This window comes from Amblyraja radiata, chromosome 28 (assembly GCF_010909765.2).
Source record: "Amblyraja radiata isolate CabotCenter1 chromosome 28, sAmbRad1.1.pri, whole genome shotgun sequence".
Classification (NCBI taxonomy): Eukaryota; Metazoa; Chordata; class Chondrichthyes; order Rajiformes; family Rajidae; genus Amblyraja; species Amblyraja radiata.
In genome coordinates this window covers 5,252,563-5,273,841 of record NC_045983.1, presented here as the reverse complement: position 1 = coordinate 5,273,841, position 21,279 = coordinate 5,252,563, and the positions used below count along the sequence as shown (strand labels likewise).

General features: G+C 44.6%; 1 protein-coding gene across 3 annotated transcripts in view; it reads left to right on the top strand.

The window, feature by feature from the left end:
* The window catches only part of akap10 (A-kinase anchoring protein 10), a 118,151-nt gene that overhangs the window by 52,020 nt on the left and 44,852 nt on the right, over nt 1-21,279 (top strand). For all 3 annotated transcript variants that reach the window (XM_033045643.1, XM_033045641.1, XM_033045642.1), the window contains 3 exons: nt 5,386-5,571; nt 10,286-10,855; nt 15,007-15,105. In XM_033045643.1, the coding sequence (XP_032901534.1) occupies nt 5,386-5,571; nt 10,286-10,855; nt 15,007-15,105 (855 nt within the window). The remainder of the gene's footprint in view (nt 1-5,385; nt 5,572-10,285; nt 10,856-15,006; nt 15,106-21,279) is intronic.

The following is a 21,279-nucleotide window of genomic DNA, read 5'->3' as shown; positions in this document are numbered from 1 at the left end:
GTACAAACTCTGTACAGACAGCACCCGTAGTCAGGATCGAACCCAGGTGTCTGGCGCTGTAAGGCAGCAACTCTACCACTGCATCATTGTGACACCGAATTATGTTGTGTAGATATTTGGAAGCTTTTTTTGCTATCTATTTATATAGAAAGCATACCATCGGGTTACACTGCAGCTTTGTTTCAGAACAGCTCTGCCCAAGACCCCAAGAAATTGCAGAGAGTTGTAGATGTAGCCCAGTCCACCTCACAGCCCAGAGTCCCCATCATTGACTGCACAGACCAGACTGCCCACCACTGAACCCATCTACACTTCACGCTGCCTCAGAAAATCAGCCGACGTAATCAAAGACTTGTCCCATTCTGGCCATTCCTTCTTCTCCCTACTTTCATCGGGCAAAAGAAACAGAAGCTTGGAAGCGCACACCACCAGACTTGGGAACAGCCATTATCATGCTTCTGAGTGGTCCTTCCATAAGCTAGGGTATAGTCCAATTCACTTCTACCCATTGGGGACTTTGGGCTTTGTCTATAGAACTGATGCACTACAATGCTGAGAACTATATTCTGCACTCCGTATCACATCCTTTGCATTACCTATTGTACCTGAATTTGACTTGATTGTATTTATGTGTAAATACAATCTGATCTGATTGGATAGTTTGCCATGCAAAGCTTTTCACTGTACCTCTGAACATGTGACAATAATAAACTTAAACCTAAATTTCCAGAAGGCATTTGAGAACATGCCACATTAAAGGTTATCATGGCAAATTAAGATTGATGGTGTCGGACATAATATGCTGGCATGGAATGAGATTGGCAGGCTGACAGGAAATAAAGTTGGCAAAAGATAATAAACAATGAGATAGGCTTCTGCTTTTTACAATTTAAATGCCTTGGCTCAAGTAACAAGGATGTAGTCTCTAAATTTGCAGACAATACAAAGCTAGGTAGGTAAATAAGTTGTGAAGAAGAGTGGCCACGGATAGATATGGATAGGTTAAGTGATTGAGCAAAGATTTGGCTAAAGTATTATTAGGGGAAAAATATGAAGTTATTTATTTGAACATTAAAATAAAGCAGAATATTACCTAAATGTTGAGAGATTACCTCAAGCTGCCTCGGCAAGGCCAGCAGCATAATCAAAGACGAGTCGCGCCCAGGCCATTCCCTCTCCCCCCCCCCCCCCACTCCCATCAGACAAAAGGTATAGAAGTGTGAAAACACACACCTCCAGATTCAGGGACAGTTTCTTCCCAGCTGTTATCAAGCAACTGAATCAGCCTACCACAACCAGAGAGCAGCGCTGAACTACTATTTACCTCTTTGGTGACCTTCGGACTACCCTTGATCGGACTTTGCTAGCTTTATCTTGCACTAAACGTTATTCCCTTATCATGTATCTATACACTGTAAATGGATCGATTGTAATCATGTATTGTCTTTCTGCTGACTGGTTATCGCTCAACAAAAAAGCTTTTCACTGTACCTCTGTTCACATCTTCTTCTTCTTTCGTGTCCATCTTCGATGTTTCAAATGTTGACATGGCTGTCTTCGTCCGTCCTGAAAAGGACGCAAGCTTCCGGCGACAATCAGTGGGAGCCTTCCCTTGTTGCAAAAGATGAGGGTGGTAGCAGAATTAGCTCGGGATACTTCCGGTTTCCAGCCCCGCGATGTGGACGCTTCTGCTATGGGGCCTCTGTACACGTGACAATAAACAATAAACTAAACTTTAAAGAAAAAAGATCGCAGAATTGTGATGTAGAACGATCCAGGTGTTTCATGCTTTGTAGAAGACTAGTATGCAAGTACAGCAGATAAATTACACTTGGGCGACACAGTGGCGCTGCGGTAGAGCGGCTGCCTCACAGCGCCAGAGACCTGGATTCAAACCTGACTACGGGTGCTGTCTGCCAAGTTTGTACGTTCTCCCTGTGATGCAGTGGATTTTCACTGGGTGCCCCCGTTTTCTCCCAAATTGGGCTAAGGGCATGTTTCCGTGCAGTGTAAGAAGGGCATATATTTAGGGTAGTTTTTAAATGCTCTATGCAGTGCACAGTTTTATATTTAATAATGCTCCCCATAATTTTTTTATGTTAAAATTATTGCAGAACTTGCCAAAGAGTATTTTTTAAATTGTGTGTTAAATTTGGTTCATTCCTCACTGCACTACAGATACCATCGGCAAATGTAAGTTTCGGACACACAATGAAATATATTTATGTGACTCGGCAATCAAATTAGATGAGAAAAAGATGTGTGTAAAAAATAAAAATAAAAATATATATCTTATTACTAAAAGTCTGATCTTGACCGCTTTTGGCCCACTGTGGTGCGATTTCCGAGAGAACGCCGCCACCTACGGCCGTCATTTTTGGCCACCTCGCTCAGAGCCCACGTCCGCCTTCCTGGACCAGAGGATTTTCCCCATCGATGAAAAATCAGAGAGATATTAATGTTTTTTAAAAATTCACAATTCTCTCTGCTGCCCCTGCTGGAGGGAGTGGGAGGGACTATAAAACCAGGAAGTGGTGTGCCTCACTCAGTCTCTGCAAGATGGAGGTCCCGTCTCTCTGAGCTCTGAATAACACTGAACACATGTCTACTCAACTGTGAGTCCCCTTAATGTGGTTTGAAAATGAAAATATGGTTGGTTTGAAGTAAAAAGGCACTGCCTGCAAATGGTTGTTTAGGGGGTTTGGGTTGAAGTAAAAAGGCACTACTGCAAATGGTGGTTTGGGTGCTTTGACTTGAAGTTAAAAGGCACTACTGCAAATGGTATTTTGGGTGCTCTGGCTTGAGGTTAAAAGGCACTACTGCAAATGGTGGTTTGGGTGCTTTGGCTTGAAGTTAAAAGGCACTACTGCAAATGGTGGTTTGGGTGCTTTGGGTAACTTCCTGTTTGCACTGTATATTGATTTTAGATAAAACGCTACCACTTATGGCTGTGATTTTTGGCCATCTTACTCAGTCCCCCTCCGCTCAGCAGGTGAAGAGGAAATAAAAGTGTTATTAGTGTTTAAAAAATGTTGGAAATCTCTCTCCTGCCAATTACGCCATGAAGGCCACACCTTTTCCGGTGGGAGGGGGAGGAGTTATAAAGCCCGGAAGTGTGGGTGTGGCTCAGTCTCTGCATGATGGGGGAGGGAGAAGTCACGACTCTGTCTGAGCTGTGAATCAACTGAACACACTGAATGTCTACTGAACTGTGATGTTGGTGTTTTGTGTGGTTTTATGGTGGTTTCACCCTGGTTGAAATGGTATGAAACTGCATTTGAATGTGGTGGCCATGCACCCTGCATGAAATGGTATGAAACTGCATTTGAATGTGGTGGCCTTGCACCCTGCATGAAATGGTATGAAACTGCATTTGAATGTGGTGGCGTTGCACCCTGCATGAAATGGTATGAAGCTGCATTTGAATTTGGTGGCCTTGCACCCTGCTGAAAGTGGTATGAAACGGCACATGAATTTGGTGGCCTTGGATCCAGCTTGAAGTGGTATGAAACTGCACTTGAATTTGGTGGCCTTGCACCCTGCTCGAAGTGGTAAGAAACTGCACTTGAATTTGGTGGCCTTGCACCATGCTTGAAATGGTAGGAAAATGGATTTGAATTTGGTGGCCTTGCACCCTGCTTGAAAGGGAATTTCAAGGAATAGCCATGAGTCAACTGCCAGCCCACCAGCCGTGAGTGAGCTGCCAGCACATCAGGCTTGAGGGATTGAGCTGCCACCCCAAGAACCCATACCAGCGCTCCAGAAAGCCCCCCCACTGGCCACCAATATTGGAATTGGTGGAGAGGTGGAATATTGCGTTGGGGGATCAGCCCTCCCGTGTGAACATGGGACCCAACGGGTCCCACTTAGTCTAGTACATATATGTATTTTAGTTTTAGAGATAAAGCGGCCATCGACCAACCGAGTCCGCATCCACCAGCGATCCCTGCACATTAACACAACCCTACACACACAAGGGTTTTTTGTTTTTTTTTGCATTTATACCAAGCTAATTAACCTACAAACCTATATGTCTTTGGAGTGTGGGAGGAAATCAAAGATCTCGGAGAAAACCAACGTAGGTCAAGGCGAGAACGTACAAACCCCATATAGACAAGCACCTGTAGTCAGGATCGAACCCGGGCCTCTGGTGCTGTAAGGCAGCAACTCCACCACTGCGCCACCATGCTGCTCCTTACTATATATTGAGTAACATTAACGTTGAGGTACAAGACTTTGTTCACTATGTCCTGCTGCAATAACCCTCGATATTTTCCCCAACTTCTTCCTGCTGGAATACAATGCACATTAAATCTTTCAAGATGAAAGGCTTGTGGTGTCGGAGGGACGTGGCTGCAGGTAGGGTGCAGGTGACCTCCTTATGAAGGCTTAGACAAACTCCAAACTCACTCAACACAGTATCCTTGAAGGATTTGGACAAATAACCTGTGTCCTGTCTCTGCTCAATTGTTTGCAGAACTAAAAAACGGTGGCAAAATGGTCGAGTAGCTGCCTGATCGTGCCTACAGCACAAGAGAAGTGGGTTCGATCCTGATTGCTAGTGCTGTCTGTATGGGATTTGTACGTTCTCCCTGTGACCACGTAGGTTTTCTCCAAGATCTTCGTTTCCTCCCACACTCCAAAGACGTACGGGTCTGTAGATTAATTGGCATGGTATAAATATAAATTGTCCCTAGTGAGGGTAGGAGAGTGTTAATGTGCCAGGGACGCTGGTCAGTGCGGACTTGGTGGACCGAAGGTGTATCTCTAAACTAAACAAAAACCTGGAATTCAAACTAATGAGTGGCAATAAAGTCCCATTCTTATCTTTTAAAATGGATGTCAATTATATCAGTATAATTGCAGAGAATTGTACACACAGCCCAGACCATCGCACAAACCAACCTCCCTTCCATTGAATCCATTACACCTCATGCTGCCTTGGCAAGACCACCAGTATAATCAAGGACCAGTCTCGCCCCAGTCACTTCCTCTTCTCCCCTCTCCTGTCAGGTAAGTGGAGCGGAGGTGTGAAAGCGCATATCTCCGGATTCTGGGACAATTTTTGTTATCAGGCAACTGAATCATCCTATCAACCACTAGTCCTGAGTTACTATTTACCTCACTGGAAACCCTTGGGTTGCCTTTAATCGGACTTGACTGGACTTTATCTTGCACTTGATTCCCTTTATCATGTATCTGTACACTGTAGACGGCTCGATTGTGATCATGTATTGTCTTTCCGCTGACTGGTTAGCACGCAACAAAAGCTTTTCACTGTACCTCGGTTCACGCGACAATAAACTAAACTAAACTAATTTGGGTTAGGCTTCCACAAAGTCACTGACTGTGTTTCATTCGTGGACCGCTTTGTTTCTATTGCAGTCCCAGCTCCCATTCCTGTTACAACCCCATCCCCGAGCAAGAAACATGCACTTTTGGAAGCTGCGGGACCAAGCAACGTGGCCATCAACGTCATCTCTGCCAACATGGACACATTTGCACGTGGCAGAACTGCAGTTCTCAAACAACAACCAATTCATATGGAAGCTGCCCACTTTGGAGACTTGGGTAAGATTGACTTGCGTTGAGCCCACGATGCATAGTTCAATAACGATTATCTCTGCATATTCTCAGTTGATGTTAGAACGATAATGTGATATTTTTGAAGTGCTGGTGCCATTACTGTCCATGGGGTTTGGGTTTGAGACCAAGGAAGAAAGTAGATGCATAATCTCTGTTAGTGTGACTAGTCTGTGGTCAGGGCCACAAATGCATTGCTAATTTTCTAACTATAAACTGGGGTTAAAATTACTAAAGCTACAATGATGCAACATTTTTAAGACCGTCAATAAATTAATTTAACAATGTGCCATGTATTGTTCAAAATATTAGGAAGATTATCTCTAGAAGTTAAGGAATTACTTTTATATTCATTTACGTTTGATCCTTTAGAAAGTTTTTCAAACCTCTTTGGATATTGCTCTAATTGTCCTTTTAGTGTTCATAGAGTTGCATTTACGTCAAGAGTGTTTTATTGCCATGTGTCCCAGACAGAACAATGACATTCTTACTTGCAGCAGCACAACACAATATGTAAACATAGTACATTGTAAACAGTACAATAAATGATAAGAAAAGTTCAGTGTGTGTGTATACATGTACATATTCACACACACACACACACACACACACACACACACACACACACACACACACACACACACACACACACACACACACACACACACACACACACACACACACACATAAAAACCAAACAATAATAACAATATTAGTCTATGCAGTTCAGAGCTTATTTGGAGGTTGTTTAAGAAGGAACTGCAGATGCTGGAAAATCAAAGGTAGACAAAAATGCTGGAGAAACTCAGCAGATGTAGCAGCATCTATGGAGCGAAGGAAATAGGCAACGTTTCGGGCCGAAACGTTGCCTATTTCCTTCGCTCCATAGATGCTGCTGCACCCGCTGAGTTTCTCCAGCATTTTTTGTCTACCTTATTTGGAGGTTGTAGTGTTTAATAGCTTAATGGCTGTCGGGAAGAAGCTGTTCCTGAACCTGGGCATTACAGTTTTCAAGCTGTTGTACCTTCTTTCTGATGGCAGGGATAAAATGAGTGCGTGGCCAGGGTGGTGTGGGTCTCTCATGATGCTGGCTGCCTTTTTGAGGCAGCGACTCCGGTAAATTCGTTCGATGGTGGGGAGGTCAAAACCCGTGAAGGACTGGGCAGTGTTGCACTGGGTACTTGCAATATTAGTCGTCCCAATGTAACTGTAATGAGTGTGTAAAATATTACCTACTGTTCCAGGGAAAACAGTCCCACCCTATCCAATATCTCCTTATAACAGAGGGTCTCCAACCCAGGCAGCTTCCTTGTGAACCTTTTATTTTTTTTGTTCCCGCTTAATCACATCTTGTGGTGGCCAGGACTCCCCGTGCAGTCATTTGCATATGTTACAGTTGTGACATGTCCCAATTTTGTATTTAATGCCTCAGCTGTTGAAGGCAAGCATGCCATATGCCAACTTCACCCTGCTGTTCTTGTGCCCACTTTCCCAGTTATAGAGTCATAGAGTCATGCAGCACGCAAACAGGCCCTTCAGCCCAACTTGCCCACGGCGACCAAGATGTCCAATCTATGCTGGTCCCACCTGCCTGCATTTGGCCCATATCCCTCTGAACCTTTCCTATCCATGTTCCTGTCCAAATGTCTTAAATGTTACAGTACCTGCCTCCACTACCTCCTCTGTCAGCTCGTTCCATGTACCTACCTCCCTATGTGTGTAAAAAAAATGCCCCTCAGGTTCCTATTAAATTTTGTCCCTCTCACAAACCCATGTCCTCTGTTTCTTGATTCCCCTACCCTGGGTAATCAATATCCTGTTGTTGATCCTGGATTGATCTATATACTGTTGTAATCTCAGCTAACCTTCTTCACAGTTTACTACACGACCAATTTTGGTGTCATAGAAACAGAGAAACATAGAAAATAGGTGCAAGAGGAGGCCATTTGGCCCTTCGAGCCAGCATCGCCATTCATTGTGATCATGGCAGATCGTCCCCAATCAATGTCCCGTGCCTGCCTTCTCCCCATATCCCTTGATTCCACTAGCCCCTAGAGCTCTATCTAACTCTCTCTTAAATCCACCCAGTGATTTGGTCCCCACTGCCCTGTGTGGCAGGGAATTCCACAAATTCACAACTCTGGATTAAAAAGCTTTTTCTCACCTAAGTCTTAAATAGCCTCCCCTTTATTCTAAGACTGTGTCATCTGCTAACTTGTTTAAGAAGGAACTGCAGATGCTGGAAAAACTTACTTATCATGCCATCTGAATTGTATTGTATTGTGAATTGTATTGTGATCTACATTCTCATCCAAATCATTTACACATATGATAAACAACATTGGACCCAGCACCAATCTCTGTAGCATGTCACTGGCCTCAAATCTGAAAAACACCCCTGCACTACCATTGATGTGTAGGAAGGAACTGCAGATGCTGGTTTATACTGAAGATAGACACTAGTGCTGGAATAACAGGCAGCATCTCTGGAGGAAAAGGATGGGTGACGTTTCTGTTCAAGAAGGAACTGCAGATGCTGGAAAATCGAAGGTAGACAAAAATGCTGGAGAAACTCAGCGGGTGCGGCAGCATCTATGGAGCGAGGGAAATAGGCAAGGTTTCGGCCGAAACCCTTCTTCCGACGTTTCTGGTCGGAACCCTTCTTCAGACTCTTCAATCAGACCCTGAGTGGGGAAAAGAAAGCTAGAAGAGAGGAGAGGCAGGACAAAGCATGGCTGATAATAGGTGAGGGTTTTTTTTCGGTAGATTTGTTGGACAAAGACCAGAGATGAAAAGGCAGGTGTGAAGCAGCCCAGGAGTATAAAGAGTTCTGAATTGTGAAGCTTGAGGATAGAAAAGTTGTGAATTGTGAAGCTGGAGGAAGGAATGTCGCTGAAGGGGGAGTGGACAAGGTCAGCCAGGGTTTAAGGGGAGGGGCTTGAGGGGGGGAGTAAGAAAGGGGGGGAGAAAGAAGATGGGGAAGGGGGTGTCTGTAGAAGTTACAACACATCCAGGGTTAACTTGCATCTTTTCTACTGAGCTGTGCTGCCTTCTCTGATTTTTTAAACATTCACTAAATGCTTCAATGCCACCAGATGTTTGCACAACTAATGTCTGTGTAGCTTTTACAACATGAGATGCCTGTAGACATCTGGCAGCAGTGAAGCTTGCAGCAAATTCTTTACAAGGTCAGACATTGAAGAATTACTCGGTGATTGTTGTTGCCTGGACCTCCAAGCGGAAACGCATCAGGGGCGATACATGAATTCACCACATGTAACGCATTGGAAAATGTGCCGCCATTTTGGCATCACTCTCAGAGCTTGGCTGAGTTTGGTTACCCGCAGAGTGGCAGATGGCAGATGTTGAATGTATTCTATTATTTCATATGGAACGACGACCCTAGTACATAATAGAATAATTTTGTCTTGCATTTTTGGCAAACAAAATCAGATTTATTGCGTAAAAATAAATAGCTTTATTCCATTCTGGACGATAGTAATATTTGTATCGCATCCACCAACAAAAGGCTGGGCAACTCCAACACATTTTACAATGACAAAAAGAAACGCAAAGTACTGGAATACCTCAGTAGGTCAAGAAGCACACTTGGAGAACATGGATAGGTGATGTTTTGGGTCGGCACCATTCTTCAGACACTTCGACTTCAGAAGGGTCCCGACCCGAATCGTAACCTATCCATATTCTCCAGAGATGCTGCTTGACCTGCTGAGTTACTTCAGCACTCTGTCCTTTTGTGTAAATCAGCTTCTGCAGTTCCTTATTTCAACAACAAAAATTAATATCACTTTACAGTTATCTGAAAGTTTTCGACAAAAATGGGTTTAACAGCATTCAATTTGATCTGCAATACAGGTCCACCCCAGATTTCCTGGCAACTGGTGGTCCGGCACCTCCTTTAACCCGGACAAAATTACGAGAGCGCACTTGAAATCCCCCCCGGAATTCTCCCCAAAAATGTGGCGCCTGGGCTGGAGGAGGTGGGTGATCTCGTCCTCATCGGGATTTCTGCGGCCGATCGGCGGGTCGTGTTTGCCCCATGCAGTTGGTACTCTCGAAGTCCAGCCCGGCCGGAGCCGGCAGATCCGTTCCCACAGCCGATTTCTGCGGCCGACTGCAAGGGCCGGTATCTCGTCTCCCCGGCGGCCAAGGCGGACCGTTTCAACACCGTTGACCTCCTACTGGACTCTAGCGCATTTTCAGCAGATTTGGCAAATCTCGGGTCAGCAGGGGTTGGCTCGGTAGTTCTGCCGGGAAAGTGGCATCTTCGCCCTTGGGCGGCCCCGATCCAACCCTCATTGGCACTTCTAAGGGCAACTCGTTAACCAGCTCCCAGGCTGTTCATGCTAGAAATGCAAGTTTCACTGTAAAATTACTTTACATTTAGTATGTTTTAAAAAAAATTTCCAGCAGTCTATGATGCTTTGGAAACAGGGGAAGGGTATAATTAGTGGGCCAGAGGTGTATTGTTGTACAATTATTACGTGACCTCTAGGTCTGGCAAAATGGATAATAAGGCAGGGCTGTGGAACCAAGGAATATCGCTGGTGGAGCTGTATTATGTTTGGGATTCATCTTTATTTTATGCACAGTTCTCTGGTTTTGACAAACAAATCTGTTGGTGTCATTGTTATTGTCCTGAATAAAAAGGCTCTCATTTTAATCTGTTTATTTTACATAGGTCACTCTTCCCTAAACTACAAAACCGAAGAGGCTAACTCCAGACTTTCAAAGACCCTTGACCAGGTCTTGCAGGACAACATTGCCCGTCCATATATCATCCAGTATATGGAGATGCAAGGAGTTGGACATATAGTTAAATTCTGGTTGGAAGCAGAGAGTTTCCGCGCTACAAGCTGGTCACGCATCAGAGCCCACAGCCTCAACGTAGTAAAACATAGTTCTTTAGCAGAGCCTGCCTCTCCTTCAAACAGACGTCGTAATGTTGATGGGGCAGTATTGCTCGACTCCAGCACTTCACTTGACCCAGAGACAAAGGGTGATCTGCTCCCCAGCAGTGGACAACTTAGCGTCGCCAATCCCACAAGCTTGGACTGCATAGATAGAACTAAAGCACCTGCGAACCACTCCTTAAACCAGAGTGGCAATGACCTGAATCTCTTGCACATTGGGACATCGCGAGCAATAACTATTCAGGCAGAGGATGCAAGTCGAGTATCGATCAAATCTACATCCATGGAATATCCACACTCAACAGACCTTAAAGGACATTCAAACAGACTAATGAAGAGTAAGTGCTCTTATATTACTTTCCTTCATAAATTCTAGATTAGTGCAGGTGTCAGGGAAATGGGGTTAAGAGGGAGAGATAAATCAGCCATGATTGAATGGGGGAGTAGACTTGATGGGCCTAATGGCCTAATTCTACTATCACTTATGATCTTATGGTCTTTTGAGATCACTAGAGTGTATTTCCTCTTCAGAACCATGTCTTCTTTAATGGTAGAATTGACATTGTTGTTAGTACATAAGGTTCCTGAATCATTGCTGGCTAGTTAAACAAGTGCAAAGACAAACATAAAAGTCTCTCTTTGTAAATATTCATGAATTCTGTGAGCTGTTGACCCCAACATAACTCTACAACCCAGCTTCCATCCCTAGCCTGAGTTTAGTTGAAATGGAAATGATATGTATAATTTGCAAGTCCATTAGTATAGCTTAGAGATACAGCATGGAAACAGGCCCTTCGACCCACCGGGTGAACGTAGTTCTCCCCTTGACCTGCGTGGGTTTTCTCCGGGTGCTCCAAAACACCACCCATTCCTTCTATCCAGAGATGCTGCCTGTCCCGCTGAGTTACTCCAGCGTTTTGTGTCTATCTAGGGTGACTGGGGTAGTGGGAGAAAGGTGTGAGCACCAGGGGAGTGGGTTTGGAAGTCTAAATAAGGGTCCCTGCCTTACACACCGCCTGTCCATTTCTCTCCACAGATGCTGCCACATCCCCTGAGTTCCTCCAATAGTTTGCTCAATCTGTCATCTCTTGTCTGTGTGGCTGATAATCTCTTGTCTGCAGGAAATTGTGTGCACTGCGTTATAGACTTGATTCTCTTTTATAAGTTGCAGAATTTTGGAAGTACTTTGGTCGGTGGTCAAGTTTAATAATCTTCAATAATCTCACTCCCTGGGAACCCTGGTGGTGACAGACTGGCAGTCGGTGCAGAATATTGAATATTACTCCCATAGATCCTCCAATGCACCTTTAATTCCGGGATAGATACAAACTGCTGGGGTAACCTGGACAGCACAGTGGCAAAGGGGTAGAGTTGCTACCTTACAGCAGAGACCTGGGTTCGATTATGACTGCTATACAGAATTTCTACGTTCTCCCTGGGTTTTCCCTGGGTGCTCCAGTTTCCTCCCACACTCCAAAGACATGTAGGTTTGTAGGTTAATTAGCTTGGGTAAAAATTGTAAATTATCCCTAGTGTGTGTAGGATAATGTTAGTGTACGGGGTGATCGTTGGTCAGAGCGGACCCGGTGGGCCGAAAGGCCTGTTTCCGCGCTATCTCCAAATTAAACTAAACTAGACTCAGTCGGTCTTGCAGCATCTCTGGAGAACACGGATAGGTGACGTTTCAGGTCGGGACCCTTTTTGATTTAGAGTTTGAGTCAAAACTAGAGTCTCGAGATGGGTCCCGACCCAAAATGTCACCTAACCACGGAGTTACTCCAGCACTTTGTGCCTATCTTTGATATAAACCAGCATCTGAAGTTCTTTATTATTGCACTTTTAATAGTTTTATCTAGATGTTACACATTTCCACAACTTTCCATCGGCCCTGGTGTCGTTTTAAGAGGGTCCCGGGTAAGTTTAAAGTGAACACGGGACACAGCCAGATGCTAAATCAGGACTTCCCAACATTTGTTACTGGAGTTTTATAGTAATGTTACCCTGTTTTTATGTGTGTGTGTGTGTGTGGTTATTTAAACCCTATTATGTGTGTGGTTATTTTATCCGTATTATTTTTCAGTTCCTTTTCTTTTACTATCTCGTGAGCACCTCATACACATTCTGAACCACACATCCTCATCGCTACCAAAACAAGAGCTTTTCAATGCTAGCATTTGAATAATTGGCAGTTTCTACATTTTAAGAAAACCTATATTAATTGTGGTCAATTTTACCATGTGGGCACTCAAAACTTTAAATTACTATATGCCCAGAGTAGGGGAATCGGGAACCAGAAGACATGGGTTTAAGGTGAGGGGGGGAAAGATTTAATAAGAACCTGAGGGGTAACTTTTTTACACAAAGGGGTGGTGGGTGTATGGAACAAGCTGCTGAATGAGGTAGTTGAGGCAGGTATATCACAACCTTTAAGAAACATTTAGACAGGTACATGGATGGGATAGGTTTTGAGAGATATGGGCCTAATGCAGACAAGTGGGACTAGTGTCGATGGGGCCTGTTGGTCGATATGGGCATGTTGAGTCGAAGGGCCTGATTCCACATTGTATGACTCTATGGCTGTAAATAAAGAACAAATGTCAGAAGAAAATCGCCAAATAAAATAGGATCAGTAAAAGACAATTTTCTTGAATTGAAGCAGAGAGCATGGATAATGTTTAAAACCTGAAATGTTAAATCTTTTTCCTACCTGTGGTATCATTTTATGTGTGAAGTTTAGTTTGGAGATACAGCATAGAAACAGGCTCTTCGGCCCACAGAGTCCACGCCAGCCATCGACCACCTGTTCTATGTTATCCCACTTTCGCATTCACTCTCCACATACTAATGGATAATTTAGAGGCCAATTAATCTAAAATCCGTACATCTCTGGGAAGTGGGAGGAATTCGGAGCACATGGAATAAACCAATTTATCTGATTATGTACCCGTCTGAAGGCACACAAGTTCACAAATTATAGTAGAATTAGACCATTCAACTAATCGAGCCTATTCTGCCATTCAATCATGTATGATCGCCTAATCATATTCTCCTGCCTTCTCCCCATAACCCTTGACACCCGTTCTAATCAAGAATCTGTCTATCTCTGCCTTAAAGGTATCTACTGACATGGCCTCCACAACACTCCGTGGCAATGAGTTCCACAGATTAACCACCCTCTGACTAAAGAAGTTCCTCCTCACCACCTTTCTAAAAGAGCGCCCTTTAATTCTGAGGCTATGACCTCTGGTCCTAGACTCACCCACCAGTGGAAACATCCTTTCCACATCCACTCTATCGATGCCTTTCATTATTCTGGAAGTTTCAATGAGGTCCCCCCTCAACCTTCTAAACTCCAGCGGGTAGAGGCCCAGTGCTGTCAAACACTCATCATATGCTAACCCACGCATTCCTGGAATCATTCTTGTAAACCTCCTCTGGACCCTCTCCCGAGCCAGGACATCCTTCCTCAGATATGGGGCCCAAATTTGCTCACAGTACTCCAAATGCGGCCTGACCAGCACCTCATAGAGCCTCAACATTACATCTCTGTTATAAAACAGATAATCCAGAAAGGCTCTGGAACAAAGGGTGCCGGGAAATCGGTGGTTGATCTGCATATAGCAAATCTTGTTATTCATGACACCGACAAACTCAAATGATCAGAGGTTCACGAAACAAATGCATTTGCAACAGTCCCAGCAATAAAATGCCAGCACTTTACTCAGCTTGCTTCAGGTAATTTGCCCTGGTATAGTACGCTTTGGTTCATTTAGGCAGCACCTTCTGTTCCACCTGATATGATAAACTGCCATTCTTATGATGACTTTGCAGTGCTGAGGAGATTGTATTTAAGAGGACGTAAATAAATAATATGGTTTGCATTTAAATGATCGCTTAATTAGTAACGCATCCTATGAAATGGAGAAACCATGGACAAGGGCAATTGTTTAGACAGTGAGTGGTACCTGACAAAAAGTTCACCGAAAGGAAACCCATCATTTAGAGTGGTGAATCTGTGGAATTCTCTGCCACAGAAGGTAGTTGAGGCCAGTTCATTGGCTATATTTAAGAGGGAGTTAGATGTGGCCCTTGTGGCTAAAGGGATCAGGGGGTATGGAGAGAAGGCAGGGATGGGATACTGAGTTGGATGATCAGCCATGATCATATTGAATGGCGGTGCAGGCTCGAAGGGCTGAATGACTTATTCCTGCACCTATTTTCTATGTTTCTATGTTGATTTTTATATCTATTATCACAATTGTTGCAGACACTCTTAGTGGAGAAAATTGCAGTTCCTATCTTATAAGTTGTGCTTAATACCATTCTGGTGTGTGTGTTTTCATAATACGCTTCTAACCTTGATTTTAAAACTTGTTGATCAATAAATCTTCTTCCATGTTCTTTTAATGTGTGAAAAAGCAATCACTGTAATGTAAAAACCTGAGGGTTTTCCTTTTATCAGTTTAACTAATTATTTTTCTGCTTTCAGGTATAGAACGTGATGCAGTGAAAATATTTACGAAATACATTTCACCGGATGCTTCCAGGCCAATTCCTATAATAGAAGCAATGAGGAATGACATAGTAGGTAAGTAGCCAACTTATTTATTCCTCAAAATAGGAGAAGGGTTTGCCTGTCTAACGGCCAACTAAATTAAATGTCTATCCTTCTCTCCAGAGATGCTGCCTGTCCCGCTGAGTTACTCCAGCATTTTGTGTCTTTCTTAAATTAAATGGATTTCATGTTGCAAGTTAATCAAATTATCCAGAACCAGGGGCCACAGTTTAAGAATAAGGAGTAAACCATTTAGAATGGAGATGAGGAAACACTTTTTCTCACAGAGAGTGGTGAATTTGTGGAATTCTCTGCCTCAGGTGGAGGCAGGTTCTCTGGATGCTTTCAAGTGAGAGCTAGATAGGGCTCTTAAAAAATAGAGCAGTCAGGGGATATGGGGAGAAGGCAGGAACGGGGTACTGATTCAGGATGATCAGCCATGATCACATTGAATGGCGGTGCTGGCTCGAAGGGCCAAATGGCCTACTCCTGTGCCTATTGTATATTGTCTATTGAATATCAATACTAGATATATCTTTCCTCTTTGGTTTCTTCTTGTTCTTCAGATATCTTTTTTTTTTTTTTTTTTGTTACTGCTACTTCATGCGAATTGTTAAGTCAGTGTCTTTAGTTTAGTTTAGGTTGTAGATACAGCGTGGAAACAAGCCTTTTGGCCCACCGAGTCCGTGCCATCCAACGATCCCCACTAACTCTATCCTACACGCCAGGGACAATCTACAATTCTTACCAAAGCCAATTAACCTACAAACCTTCACGTCTCTCTAATGTGGGTGGAAACATAGAAACATAGAAACATAGAAATTAGGTGCAGGAGTAGGCCATTCGGCCCTTCGAGCCTGCACCGCCATTCAATATGATCATGGCTGATCATCCAACTCAGTATCCCGTACCTGCCTTCTCTCCATACCCTCTGATCCCCTTAGCCACAAGGGCCAACAAGGGCCACATCTAACTCCCTCTTAAATATAGCCAATGAACTGGCCGCAACCACCCTCTGTGGCAGAGAGTTCCAGAGATTCACCACTCTCTGTGTGAAAAAAGTTTTTCTCATCTCGGTTTTAAAGGATTTCCCCCTTATTCTTAAGCTGTGACCCCTTGTCCTGGACTTCCCCAACATCGGGAACAATCTTCCTGCATCTAGCCTGTCCAACCCCTTAAGAATTTTGTAAGTTTCTATAAGATCCCCTCTCAATCTCCTAAATTCTAGAGAGTATAAACCAAGTCTATCCAGTCTTTCTTCATAAGACAGTCCTGACATCCCAGGAATCAGTCTGGTGAACCTTCTCTGCACTCCCTCTATGGCAATAATGTCCTTCCTCAGATTTGGAGACCAAAACTGTACGCAATACTCCAGGTGTGGTCTCACCAGGACCCTGTACAACTGCAGTAGAACCTCCCTGCTCCTATACTCAAATCCTTTTGCTATGAAAGCTAACATACCATTCGCTTTCTTCACTGCCTGCTGCACCTGCATGCCTACTTTCAATGACTGGTGTACCGTGACACCCAGGTCTCGCTGCATCTCCCCTTTTCCTAATCGGCCACCATTTAGATAATAGTCTGCTTTCCTGTTTTTGCCACCAAAATGGATAACCTCACATTTATCCACATTATACGGCATCTGCCAAACATTTGCCCACTCACCCAGCCTATCCAAGTCACCTTGCAGTCTCCTAGCATCCTCCTCACAGCTAACACTGCCCCCCAGCTTAGTGTCATCCGCAAACTTGGAGATATTGCCTTCAATTCCCTCATCCAGATCATTAATATATATTGTAAATAGCTGGGGTCCCAGCACTGAGCCTTGCGGTACCCCACTAGTCACTGCCCGCCATTGTGAAAAGGACCCGTTTACTCCTACTCTTCCTGTTTGCCAGCCAGTTCTCTATCCACATCAATACTGAACCTCCAATACCGTGTGCTTTAAGTTTGTATACTAATCTCTTATGTGGGACCTTGTCGAAAGCCTTCTGAAAGTCCAGATATAACACATCCACTGGTTCTCCCTTATCCACTCTACTAGTTACATCCTCGAAAAATTCTATAAGATTCGTCAGACATGATTTACCCTTCATAAATCCATGCTGACTTTGTCCAATGATTTCACCACTTTCCAAATGTGCTGCTATCCCATCTTTAATAACTGATTCTAGCAGTTTCCCCACTACTGACGTTAGACTAACTGGTCTGTAATTCCCCGTTTTCTCTCTCCCTCCTTTTTTAAAAATTGGTGTTACATTAGCTACCCTCCAATCCTCAGGAACTACTCCCGAATCTAAAGAGTTTTGAAAAATTATCACTAATGCATCCACTATTTCTGGGGCTACTTCCTTAAGTACTCTGGGATGCAGCCTATCTGGCCCTGGGGATTTATCGGCCTTTAATCCATTCAATTTACCCAACACCACTTCCCGACTAACCTGGATTTCACTCAATTCCTCCAACTCCTTTGACCCGCGGTCCCCTGCTATTTCCGGCAGATTATTTATGTCTTCCTTAGTGAAGACGGAACCAAAGTAGTTATTCAATTGGTCCGCCATATCCTTGTTCCCCATGATCAACTCACCTGTTTCTGACTGCAAGGGACCTAGAAACATGGAAACATAGAAATTAGGTGCAGGAGTAGGCCATTCGGCCCTTCGAGCCTGCACCGCCATTCAATATGATCATGGCTGATCATCCAACTCAGTATCCCGCACCTGCCTTCTCTCCATACCCTCTGATCCCCTTAGCCACAAGGGCCACATCTAACTCCCTCTTAAATATAGCCAATGAACTGGCCTCGACTACCCTCTGTGGCAGAGAGTTCCAGAGATTCACCACTCTCTGTGTGAAAAAAGTTCGCCTCATCTCGGTTTTAAAGGATTTCCCCCTTATCCTTAAGCTGTGACCCCTTGTCCTGGACTTCCCCAACATCGGGAGCAATCTTTCTGCATCTAGCCTGTCCAACCCCTTAAGAATTTTGTAAGTTTCTATAAGATCCCCTCTCAATCTCCTAAATTCTAGAGAGTATAAACCAAGTCTATCCAGTCTTTCTTCATAAGACAGTCCTGACATCCCAGGAATCAGTCTGGTGAACCTTCTCTGCACTCCCTCTATGGCAATAATGTCCTTCCTCAGATTTGGAGACCAAAACTGTACGCAATACTCCAGGTGTGGTCTCACCAAGACCCTGTACAACTGCAGTAGAACCTCCCTGCTCCTATACTCAAATCCTTTTGCTATGAAAGCTAACATACCATTCGCTTTCTTCACTGCCTGCTGCACCTGCATGCCCACTTTCAATGACTGGTGTATCATGATACCCAGGGTTCCGACCCGAAACGTCACCCGTTCCTTTTCTCCAGAGGTGCTGCCTGACCCACTGAGTTACTGCTGCATTTTATGTCCATCTTCGTTGTAAGCCAGCATCTGCAGTTCCTTCCTGCACATTAATGTATACGCCAGATGGTAAGAGTACCTGCACTGATCCCTTCAGCACACCTGCTCACAGGCTTCCACTCACAAAAGCAGCCCTTCACCATCACCCCAGTCTTCTATTCCCATATCAACCTTGGATCTAGTTGCCAACTGGTCTTGGATCCCATGGGCTTTAATGTTTTGAACAGCCTTGCATGTGGGACCGGCAAATACCTTACTACGTCCATGTAAACCACATCAGTCGCCTGATAACAGCTGGGAAGAAACTGTCCCTGAATCTGGAGGTGTGCGTTTTCACACTTCTATGCCTCTTGCCTGAGGGGAGAAGAGGGAGTGACCGGGGTGAGACTCGTCCTTGATTATGCTGCTGGCCTTGCCGAGGCAACGTTTTAGACTTTCCAACCCTGGAGAAAAGACTATGGCTACTCACCTTATCTATGCCCCTCATGGTTTTATCATCCTCTATAAAGTCCTGCCTTGGCCTTTTCCACTTCAGGGAAATAAAGACCTAGCTTATCCATCTTCTCCTTATAACTCAAACCCTCCAGACGCGGTAACATCCTTGTAAATCTTTTTTGCACCCTTTCCAGTTTTATGCTATCCTTCATTTGACAGGGTGACCAGAACTGTACACAGTGCTCCTCCATAATTGTCCTTACCAACATTTTGTTCGACTGTAATGTGATTTCCCAACTGCTGTACTCAGTGGGCAGATGCTATAGACCTGCACGGGTTACAGGTAGACGCTCCCGCCCCCACGAGTCTCGGGCAGATGGGGCTCGTCAGCCTGGGAAGGCAGTCCATCTAGAAGAGGGAAAACTCTGATTTAAAACCTCCACTGCCTTGTGGCCATATCCAGTCATGGAAAAGGCTCCAGGAGTAAACCTCAAGAAAATCCAGAGTCGGAGCCCCTAAGGCAGTTCGTCGTTGTCTACAACCTCGCTCTGGCAGCTCCTGCGACGGCGCTGGTGCCAAACTGTAACGGCCCTGCTGTTCCTTTGGATCGATCAGCGACGTGGAGAGGGGGGGACGTGCTGCATGGGCAACAGCCTGTCCTCCATATGACATTGCCCAGGCTTGCATCCGACCAGGACGCATCACCCATGGTCAGTCATGACCGAGGGGGGCCTACTACTACTACTAGTACTCAATATAGACACAAAGTGCTCGAGTAACTCAGCGTTACAGTAAAAAAGCATGGGTCGGAACCCTTCTTCACACTCTTTTGCTCCTGAACTCAATACCCTGCCTGCCAAAGCAAGCACACCAAACACCTTCTTCCCCACCCTGTTTCGCTGCATGGCCATTTTCACGGCACTGTGTACCTACGCCCTATGTCTCTCCATTTTACTGTGCACATCCAGCCCTGGTTTGTCTTATCAAGGTGATATTTTGTGGCCCCTCTGCCTTCCTAATTTTCTACAATTTGTACTTGTGTTCGACATCTTTTTCTCATCATATAACTTTTCATAAATGTAAAAAACACTTCTACATCCCAGCAGTATGAACGTTGAATTCTCTAATTTTAGATCAACATACACTTCCTTTCCCCCACCTTCTTCCACTAAACCAGTACCACAGTTTGCAATGATGTATCCCTCTTGAAATCACACCATCCGCAGCCAACAATAGGCCTGTTGGGGATCCTCCCTGCCTTAGGTCATCTGTGGCCAGCCCTGGTTTGTCCTGGTCTTTACTTGCTTCCAGATCCCCTGACAATCCATCTGATAAAGGGTCCCGACCCGAAACGTCACCCGTCCATGTTTTCTGGAGATGTTGCCTGACCCGTTGTGTTACTCCGACATTTTGTGTCTATCTTTTCATAAATGTACATTTAAGATTGTTCACCCTCTCCTGGGATCAAGTACATGTTAAATGTGGAGTCACTCTGTTCCCATGGATGTAGCAGCTATGTTTTGTCAGACTGTTCTGTCACTCTCTTCCTTCCTCCTTGTTTTGACCATGCTGTAGGAAACATCTGCCTCTCAATTTAGTTTAGAGTCCACGCCGGCCTGCGATCTCGTAAAACTAGCACTATCCTACACACTAGGGACAATTACAATCTTTACCGACGCCAATTAACCTGAATACTTGTGTGTCTTTGGAGTGTGGGAGGAAAGTGGAGCACCCAGACAAAGCCCACGCGATAGAGCGTACAAACTCCACACAGACAGCACCCGTAGTCAGGATTGAACCTGAGTCTCTGGCGCGGTAAGGCAGCAACTCTAACGCTGCGCCACCGTGCTGCCTCTATCCAGTTGACTACTCTCTGTGGCCATCTGACAAATGAATAACTGCTAATAGAAACTCGTGGGTGTGGATGTGTGTCTGTCATTCCAAGCACCGTTTGGTATTGTGGTTGCTGTGGTAATATCATGAACTGCTAAACTCCACTGGGTAGCTAGAAGAGGAAATGGATTCAGTGATGTATCAGCGCAATAATTAATGGAATGGAACCCTATTAAAACACTTGCTGTTTGTTTGCTTGTATTCTGTAAGAATGTTTACTGTATTCCTAATGTTGCTGTAGCCATTGAGTTGAAACTTGGGAGGCTGTGAATTATCCCCATGCATCAAGGGCCGGCACAACGACACAGTGGTAGAGTTACTGCCTTGCAGTGCCAGACACGTGGATTTGATTTTGACTGCGAGTGCTCTCTATAGAGAGTGTGTAACTTCTCCCTGTGACCCCGTGGGTTTTCTCCGGGTACACTATTTTTTTTCCCACACTCCAGAGACGTACAGGTTTGTAGGTTAATTAACTTC